Source organism: Phaseolus vulgaris, chromosome 2 (genome assembly GCF_000499845.2).
Source record: "Phaseolus vulgaris cultivar G19833 chromosome 2, P. vulgaris v2.0, whole genome shotgun sequence".
Classification (NCBI taxonomy): Eukaryota; Viridiplantae; Streptophyta; class Magnoliopsida; order Fabales; family Fabaceae; genus Phaseolus; species Phaseolus vulgaris.
Genome location: NC_023758.2, coordinates 4,014,196 through 4,024,693, shown reverse-complemented (window position 1 = coordinate 4,024,693; position 10,498 = coordinate 4,014,196). Strand labels below are relative to the sequence as shown.

At 30.0% G+C, this 10,498-nt stretch overlaps 1 protein-coding gene across 3 annotated transcripts; it reads left to right on the top strand.

Moving 5' to 3' along the window:
* The first annotated feature begins 5,531 nt into the window (after positions 1–5,531).
* Positions 5,532–10,473, top strand: LOC137810355 (probable RNA helicase SDE3). 3 transcript variants are annotated; one of them, XM_068611581.1, is made up of 5 exons: positions 5,532–5,685; positions 6,153–6,966; positions 7,062–7,235; positions 8,185–9,636; positions 9,937–10,473. In XM_068611581.1, the coding sequence occupies exons 2-5, from the start codon at positions 6,190–6,192 to the stop codon at positions 10,246–10,248; spliced, it is 2,715 nt and encodes a 904-aa protein (XP_068467682.1). In that variant the 5' UTR covers positions 5,532–5,685; positions 6,153–6,189; the 3' UTR covers positions 10,249–10,473. The 3 variants fall into 3 exon arrangements, with proteins under 3 accessions (XP_068467682.1, XP_068467683.1, XP_068467684.1); XM_068611582.1 differs by having other exon boundaries at positions 5,641–5,881; XM_068611583.1 differs by lacking the exon at positions 5,532–5,685 and adding an exon at positions 5,884–5,985.
* Positions 10,474–10,498: the final 25 nt, after the last annotated feature.

Sequence of the window (10,498 nt, the reverse complement as noted above, 5' to 3'; positions counted from 1 at the left end):
AAACGAATTACATACAAGATGATATTCTAAAGGCAATTGCTTCCTGCACCATATCACTGCACCCAATCACAGGGGAAAAACCGAAAATACACTTAAAAAAATGGGGTACATATAAAATTACATTTCGGACTTCCTTTTCTAGAACACAATAATCTCTTCCGGATAATTTTTTCTGGAATTTATTATTTTCAGTTCCGGATTTTTTAATCCAGAATGGGATTTTGATTTTCTTTTTCTGGATTTTTATATCCGAAACACAAAATTCTCTTCCAGATTTATTTTTCCAAAATACATTATTTTCAATTTCGCATTTTTATTTCTGGAATAAAGGGTATTTTCGGAATTTTTTGAAATTGTGTTGGGTGCAGGTTCAAAAGTGTTAAGTGGAGGGAGCATTTGCCTATTCTAAAACTATCTTAAAACATATACTAAAAACTAGATGTCCATAAACGAATTACATACAAGACGATATTCTAAAACACATCGAAAAATAATGTTATAAATTATTTTCATCTTTATAAATATGTTTTTTATTTTTAATCTTTATAGTGTTATATACCGTAATAATGTTGAGTTGTTAATTTTGTTGAAGTATATATCATTGTAACTTTATGCGACATCATCCATTAGAATTAACAAGAAACTAAAAGAATTAACAAGAATGAAAATACAAAAATAAAATAGAAACCAGAATCATTGTTTATGTTACGGGACGAAAATGTTAACTAAAAAAAGTCAATTGATTGAAATGGAGTAACAACAGTATGCATTCATATGTAAGGACTTTCAAAAAGGATCTGATACTAAGAGAAGGGGATTTCTTTTTGCACCCCACGGTTTCTTTCTACACCCCATGTAGTGTGTATGACACTAAATTAAGTCTAAACAATAACAAAATTGGAATTTTAACATAGAAATACAAAAAGAAAGCATGGCTTGTACAAAGAAATCCTTTGGATATGATAGAGTTAGGACAAACTCTTCCTCCACCTCCTTATTATGAAAAATCGATTTTAATATTTTAATATTTTTTAAATAATTTTAAATAAAGTATAACTTTACCTTCACCTGTCCTCATATATTCATTTTATTCGCAACATTCTTCTTCAGCCGCAGCAATTGAGAGAATAATCTCAATATTTGAGTGTGTGAAATGGTTTAATAGACGATTTATTGTATTTGTAGTTCTTATTGTAATTTTTTTTTTAGTTTTGTACTCAATTTTTGCACCTTGTTGACTTTTTTTGTTTTGTGACTTTTAAAGAAATGAAAAAATAAAAATAAAAACACAATTATCATCACTAAAAACATCACAAAACTTATCTTAATCACCAACATTCATCACCAGCCACTACAAACAATTACCTTAAAAATGAAGAATAAAACACTATATTATTTACAATACTCAAAAAGGTATTATTAAAATTAGAAAAAAGTATGAAGGTGGAGAAAGAAAGAAGGGATAGAGATGAAGAAAAAGATTTGCTTATAGTGAGAGATATAAATATGGACTTTAGGACATAAAGATGTGGCAGTTTGAGGATATATAAATAGAAAAAAAAAATACATTTTAGATGGTAGAATTTAAAGGTATATTTGAATTCAAAAATAATATTTAGATTTTACAATTCAAAATAGTTTTTTTACCTATAAAACAGAGAGAAAGAATCTAAATATGATATAGAGAAACAAGTTAATTTGTGGAGATATTATTTTTAAATAATCTGGAATTTTTTTTCTAAAATAAAAAAAATTGAAACTTCCAGAAGAAGTTTGTTGCAACTAAGTTGTTATGTATGTCTAAAACTTTCTCACTGTTCACGTGTTTATTGAAAATGGGAAAAACAATATTATTGAAGAAGATTCTTCTCTCAATACCTTTATTTTTCTATTATATATATAAAAAAATAAAGTTTTTTGTTTTCATTTTGATTTATATTTATTTAAGTATTCTTTTGGTAATATTTATGCTTTGAGGTGTAAATTTATATCAGGAATAAAATAATAAATTTTTATGTTTTAAATTATGATTTTTAATTGCCAGAATAACTTATTTTCACAAAATGGACTAAATAATTAAAAAAATTAGAAGTTACACTGTTATATGAATCACATTTGAATATCTAAAACTCATAAAATAATTTTATTATAGTTTTCATTTTTTTTAAAATTATCCTACAATGTATAAAGTATCTACAAAATACGGAAAACCATATATACACTTGTTTATTTTGGCATTTGTCCAAGGTAATTTTTTGTGCAGAAAATTGATTAGAGCCATACTTATAGTAGATAATTAATTATAGTTAAAAAAACAACCTCACACATAATATAATTAAGACTTAAAAAAATAATAATAATCGATTATGTAAAAAAACATCATCTTTCATAATCAATTAGACTTAAAAAATTATTAAATGATCCATTATGAAAAAATAACGTCTTTCATAAATAATTAAGACTTAAAAAATAACAAATCAATTATACCTAAATAAAGAATGTCTTTCATAATTTGTTAATTCCAAAAATTAAAACTAATCTATTATATTAAATTTGTAATCGATTATGTGAGAGATTTTTGTTTTCTGTTGTAAATTTTATTTTACAATTTATTTAAATATTAAATTAATTTTAAAATATATTATTTTTTAAATTTATATATGAAACATATTCGATTATATATTATATATAATATAATAAAAACAAAATAACATTAAAAGAATAAAAATGAAAATATTAAATACTACATATACTGTTATTTATAAAAAAATTATAATAATTATTGTTATAAAAAATTATTATAAAAATAATATTATCATTTAAATTTAATACAAAATTAATTTCTAATTATACTTTTTAAAATTATGAATATTTAAATTATTTATTTTATCTAACAATTTTTAATTTTTACATATATTTAAAAATTATTACAATTATGAATATTATCATTTTATTTTTAATTGAAACACAATTATTTTTTTGTTAATTTTTTATGTCAAATATACATAACCTATTTGTATTTTTCCAAAGTCAATACATACACAATATAAAAATATAATATTTTAATTACAAACAATTAAAATACACAAATAAATAAATTATATATTTTTAAAAAATGATAAATTGTAACGATGTAATTTGTAATTTTTTCTGAAAATAATAATTACTCAATAGTATACAAAATTTCAGTTACCTCAAATATAGACAAAAAAAAAACATCATAATTTATTATTTAAATATTTTTAAAACAATAATAAATTTATAAACTTATATTTTACACATTTTAATAAAATTAAAAATTTTCTCACAACCATTATATATCACTAGCGGGAACACAGGCACTGACGTGCCTGTGTATCCGCATTTTTTATTTTTTTAGTATTTTTTTATTTTTAAAAACAATTTCTCTTAATAACATTAAAATGAGAAGTTAAAGAGTAGTTTGTATCCGCATTTTTTATTTCTCTTTCTTTAGTATTTTTTTATTCTTCAAAAACAATTTCTCTTAATAAGATTAAAATGAGAAGTTAAAGAGTATACCGTTAAAGAGTAGGTTAATAAAATAGTGGAGAGTGGTAATTAAAAGTTACATATGGTAAAGAGAATGAATGAATTTTCAAAATTTAAAATTCAAAATTGCTATTTGAATTCAAAACCGTCTCTCATAGAAAATAATTAAATAGAATTTGAGTTTCATATTTTTTTATAATTTTTAATATTTTATTAATTATGGGTAAAAATATATGTATTTGGTAATAGTTAAAATTTATTTAAAACTACAAACTCAACCGAAAAAATAATTAAATAGAATTTGAGTTTCATATTTTTTTTAATAATTTTTAATATTTTATCAATTATAGGAATTAAACCAATATTTTTCATTAGGTCTATAAACAACCAATAATATATGACAATCATTACAATACATATGACACCATTAAACAATAAACCAACAAAAGAAGAAAATGCAATGAAATCTGCTTCTTATCTTCACCTTGGACCCTTGGACCTGTATGGAGACTCGTTTAAATTGTTCCCATCTTTCGCACCCAAATCTAATGTTCCTTCGTTGAGCGCAACAACGAAATATAACATGTAAAACATAGATTTAAGAACACGATGACATACCTTCCCTACATAATGCTCTCTGGTGAGCAAACCTATTTTGAATGTGGTCTCTAAAATCATAACTTATGAAAAGTTGAGATGATTTCAAAAATCAAAACCTAAAAGAAGAAAATATAGAAGAAGAGCAAAGATAAAGAAATGGTGATGACAGAAATCTTAAAAATCAAATTGGAAGTAACTTTTCCATAAAATATGAGGAAATGATAATATAGTTTAGTTAATGCTCCGTCTTGTTGAGTCCTTCTTATCCCTCTAGTCACATGTTTCCATCACAATTTTAGAAGACAAATTAGTGTTTTACAAATTGAAATGCATATAAAGAGAATTACCAAGCGCGCAACTTTTTTGAGTCTTTTCGTTCCCTCTAGTCACAAACTTCAATTACAATTTCATGAAACAAATGTCAAATTAGGGTTTCACAAAGATTAATAAAAGAAATATGATTTTACATGAAAGTGAAAAGGAAAGAGAAAAGAAAGTGAGAAGTATGGTAAAAAAGAATGTGTTATGTGTAGTGGAGAACAATAAAATCGGTTTCTTAAATTAATTTTAATAAAAAAAATATCAGTTTAAATCAGAAAAGTAACGTACCAAATCTCCACTCTCCTGCTGGTCCACAAAATATTACAAATATCTTTAATTTTTTATTTAATAGAGAAGAAGATCTCTAAAACAGAAAAGTAACTAATCAATCTCTCCACTCTCTCCCCTATATCCATTCTCTCCACTCTCTCCACTATCTCCATTCTCTCCACTCTCCAGTTAAATAATAACAAATAAAATAAATTTTAAAATTAAAAAATTATTTTATCAATTATTGAAATTATAAAATGTCCAAATAACCAAAATAAATTAATACAATAAATTATTAAGTAAGGATAAAATGGAAAAAAAATTAAAAGCAGTTAAGAAGGGAATAAGAAATGACACAATAACCATAATACAATAATAAAAGTAAATATTAATATAAGGATAAAATAGGAAAAAAAATTAAGAACAGTTAAGAGGGGAATCCCCTTTATATATAGGTATAGAGGTATAGATTAATAAATTTTATTAAATATTTCTCACAAATACATCATAACATACTTCAATTAAAATCATCTCACTTACTTTGCACTCTTATTTAAAATTATTCAAAATTCACTCACAAATCTGTACCAATATGTGCATATAATCGAATCCAAAGAGTGATTTATTCATGCTAAATACAACCTATATTTTATATTTGGATTAACTATGCTTTTTACTAGTTCCATTTTCTCTTTCTCTATTTTTCTTCAGTGGTGCTATAATTTTTTCCCCAATTTTTTTCAATGTATATAAAAAATAGTGTCTAGAATTCAATTTTTGTAGCATATATGCTTAATTCTTAGAAATATGGAAGAATCATATTAGAGATTAGAATAAGAAAAATGAAAAAAAGCAAAGAATGAAAAGTTGCGTTGATTTAACAGTGACTATGATGGAGTGGGAAGAGTTGAAGTATATATGATAGCATCGATAACGAAAGAAACCATTTTGCAAACTTTATTCCTTTTCCAAACTTTTGTTAAGGTAAGGAGTGAGGAAAAGGAACAGTTTGTTCCAACCAAAACCCATTTTACATTGCGATTTTCAGTGTCTTTGTTTTCTGTTTTAGGATCATACACACGCAGCTTCAATTCAAGGGTTTTTTCTTTTTTGTTTGGTTTTTTTAGTTATTAGGTTGTAGCATGACAATTTGATTTAGGTTGTACTGAAAGAAAATTAGGTAATAGAAGAATGAATTTGGATTTACTTTTAGAGAACAGGAGAGAGTAATGCTCAAATTTTTAACAAATGCATGTTGTGTGTTTGTTGTTTGTTTCTCTCGTGGTATGAACCTCTCCTGTTATTTGTAAAAGGAGATAACTGTGGTCCATGATTGTAGTTTACTCGAGAAGAACGAAACCTTGTCGTTTTGTAGTTTTCCTTTCTCATAATTTCATGTGTTTTTGCTAAAATGTTGTCCTGTATTTATTTTTGGGTGGTGTTTTGTGTAGAGAGATCTTGGAGTTGGAGGTGGTGTAACAGTGTCCGATGAGTACTGCTGGATGGTCCGATGAGGAATGCTCTGTCATTGGAGATAAGGCAGAAATTGGGTTTCTAGATTTTGAACAAGAGAAATCTGTTTGTAGTTATGGTGATTGTGAAGGGGTTCCGGTTATTGTATCTGCCCCATTTGCTTTTGTTGATGGCAAGCCTCGATCTGTGTTCGTAGGGGACACTGCTGTGGATTTAATAACCGTCAGGAATACTACTGATGAACCTGTGGACCTGTGGGGTGTTCATATTTTTGCCTCAAATCCTAAGGACAGTTTCACTCTCTCTCTCACAGAACCTCCATCGGAGAATTCAAATGCAGAGGAAGACCAGAGTTGCTTAGAATCTTTCTCTTTGGAGGACAGGGTGCTTCAGCCTCGTGAAAACCTAAAAATATGGTTGTCTTGCAAGGCAAAAGAAATGGGCATGTATTCATCAGTTGTATATTTTGATGCCGGAGATGAAAAAATTGAAAGGGTGGTTTTCCTCTTAATTGAAGACAAAATCTCCAAGTCTTTGGCTTCTAATAAGCCTTATTCAAGAGCAAGGAGAAAAGACAAATTTGTGGTAGATACTTATGTTGCAGGTTCACGTCCTGCAGGGAAGCCAACTCGAAGATACGTAAATAGGCTTCCAAAATATGACATTCCCAGGGCTATGAGAGAGTTGCTTGAGAGTAATCAGGTCCCCCAAGTTGTTGAAGAAGGTCTTACAAGAAGGACCTATTCATCTTATTTTAAAGCATTAATAATAATGGAAGAGATTCAATTGGAGGTAATTTTATTTTCTATACTTTTAGTTTCTAAGAGTCATGAAAACTTACTGATTTTTTTTTCTTTTATTTCCTTGTCTCTGGCTTCTACTTTCAGGAAGACATGAGGACTTATGACATGGAATCCGTATCGATGAGGAAGAGGAACAATCAATTTTTGTCTATGGAGGTTCCTGGGCTTGCTGAGAGAAGACCATCTCTGGTTCATGGGGATAATATCTTTGTTAAGCTCGCATCTCGACGTGGTAATAACACCACACAGGTTTATCAGGTTTGGTCCTTTTATATTTTCTTTATGTAAGATAGAGCCTGATCTGGTAGATTGTAAAAACACATGTCTTTGCCATAGTGTTATCTTGATCATCGGCCAAAGAATGATATCTCATTTGTGTTGATGTATGTATGATGGAGATATTTGTTATGTGTGAGTCATCTTCCCTATCTACGACTGCATTGACAAACTTTATTCAGGGATAGCTAAGATAGATTAAACCACTCTTGCAGTGGTTTTCCTCTGAGTGTTGGTTGTAAATCTTGAATAAAATTAAAGCCAGCTATTATTACGGAAGTGTTGAATAATAAAAGTGATAACTTTGTCTAATAGATTTGACATGTCTATCCTCTTTTTCTCTTGCACCCATACTAGTCTGCTGGAATGGAACTTGAGAGTCCCACAGACTATTTATTTTCATTTGTATGAAGATTGAAACAATTTAGAAAGATAAAATAAAAGATTGACGAAAGAAAGAAGAAACAGATATGGACTTCTGTTTGACCTGACTGCATGAGTAGTCTGCAGAAAAATGCAGCATATGAATTGTAATATCCAAGCCATAGAGGACAAGTTCAGGAATTCACTCTCTGCTATGTGTTACTGCACGAGTGAGTTGTATTGATTTGCATGATTCTAATTGCGAATGAAACGATTTCTGTAACCATGTGTATGATCTTTAGAGTAATTTAAAGTGCTGTTTACTTTGAGGAAATGTTTGCTTACCTTTGGCGGCTTAATGAGATAATATTTAAAAAACTAATCAATTATTTTCCAGAATTCAATCATTACGTCTAAATAATAAAGTTAATTATGTTATTCATTAATTTTGTGCATCTTTTATTTTTATATATAATTATCAAATATGATTTTTCCATTAGTCTACAAATGTATTTATCATTTACAGTTCAGACTCTTCTCTCTATAAAATTTATGTGAATTTCTCCAGGGCTTTATTCACCGAGTTGAAGCTGATGAGATTTATTTGAAGTTTGATCCTGGATTTCACTATTACCACAGGGATGAATATGTCTATGATGTTCACTTCACCTACAACAGGATCAATATGAGAAGGTTATATCAAGCAGCTGAGGCAGCAGAAAACTTGGGTACGGACTTCCTTTTTCCATCTACTTCATCCAAAAAGAGACACATTAAAACCACTGCTCTAGTACCCATATCTGGTACTTTTAACGAGGAGCAAATTTGTTCAATCAAAATGATTCTCGGTTGCAAAGGTGCACCGCCTTATATGATTCATGGACCCCCTGGTACTGGAAAGACAAGCACAGTAGTGGAAGCAATCCTGCAGCTCTACAAATATCACAAGAATGCTCGGATTCTTGTGTGTGCACCCTCAAATAGTGCAGCAGATTACGTACTAGAGAAACTCCTTGCTCAACAGGACATTGAATTGAAAGAAAATGAAATATTCAGGCTCAATGCAGCTACCAGGCCATACGAGGAAGTCAAACCTGAAATTATCCGCTTCTGCTTTTTTGATGAAATGGTATTTAAGTGTCCCCCAGTCAACGCCCTCAGTTATTATAGGATCATAATATCCACATATATGAGTGCTTCTCTTCTTCATGCCGAAGATGTTGCCCGTGGTCACTTTTCCCATATTTTTTTGGATGAGGCTGGCCAAGCTTCTGAACCTGAAACCTTGATCCCTGTATCCCACCTCTGCACAATGAATACTGTTGTTGTTCTGGCTGGAGATCAATTGCAGTTGGGTCCAGTAATATATTCCAAGAAAGCAGATGAGTATGGGTTGGGGGTTTCATACATGGAACGATTGTCTGAAGTTCCTCCATATGCCAGTGGAGATACAAATTATGTAACACGATTGATTCGGAACTATCGATGCCACCCTGCAATTTTACACCTTCCTTCAAAGTTGTTCTATTGTGGGGAGTTGATTGCCTGTAGAGATTCCACAACTTTCATGACCATGGGGGAGTTGCTACCTAACAAGGAATTCCCTATTCTTTTCCAAGGCATCCAAGGATGTGATGAAAGAGAAGGAAATAACCCATCATGGTTCAACCGAATTGAAGCTAGTAAGGTAATAGAAGTTGTCAGGAGGCTGATAGCCGGAGGGAATATAAAGGAGGAAAACATTGGTATAATAGCTCCATATAGGCAGCAAGTGTCAAAAATAAAACAGACACTTGAAAATCTAGATATGCCTGACATCAAAGTGGGTAGTGTCGAACAATTCCAAGGACAAGAGAAGGAGGTTATTATCATATCAACAGTTCGATCAACTATCAAACACAACGAGTTTGACAAAGTTCACTGTCTGGGCTTTTTGAGCAATTATAGAAGGTTTAATGTGGCTATGACTCGTGCTATATCATTGCTGGTTATAATTGGGAATCCACATATAATCTGCAAGGTAATTCATTAAATCCAACAAAATGTGACTATCTTAATTATCTAAAAGGAAGAAAAGAATTGGATGATTCCAAAGGAATCCAACCACCAAAACTCTCTAATGTAGCCAAAAAGTAGAAGCCAATTGTAAAAAACGACAATAATTATGGTCAGTGTATCTTTTTAGCGGGATAATTATGGTTACAAAATATTCAATGATGTTGATAATATTAAAACAGGTTCAAACCATGATTGTTTGCTAGATCCTTATCCCTGATAGCTATGGTTGTTTATGAATCATTCTTCATTTGTGATTTGGCAGGATGACCATTGGAGTCAAATGTTGTGGTACTGTGTGGACAATTCATCTTACCAGGGTTGTTCTCTTCCTGAAAGGGTGGAACTGTATGATGATGAGGACACTGGAGAGAACCCATGCTTGACTGAAGATAATGCAGAATGGGGTCAAGATTCATCAAACAATGCAGAATGGGGTCAAGATCCATCAAACAATGCAGAATGGGGTCAAGATTCATCAAACAATGTAGAATGGGGTCAAGATTCATCCCAGATGGGGCTCCCTAAACCTGTTTACGATGAAGCTGAATGGTCTGATGGCTGGAGAAGTAATTAATCCAGCACGTTGGACTTCAACTTGGACTATATTTTTGTGTCTATATTCCTTTTTTTTTTGCGTCTGTTTATACTCCATGCCTGCAGTTGGATCCTAGATTCTGAATCCCCCCAGATTTTATACAACTTTAGCTTTTAGGTAATGCTTCGGGAACGTGGTTTTCTGAGTTGTTCTGGCTTTTTTACCAGCCCTCCGTTTATCACCAAAAAAAGGGTTTCTAGTTCATTTCTTCTTTTTGCAGATATCTTTT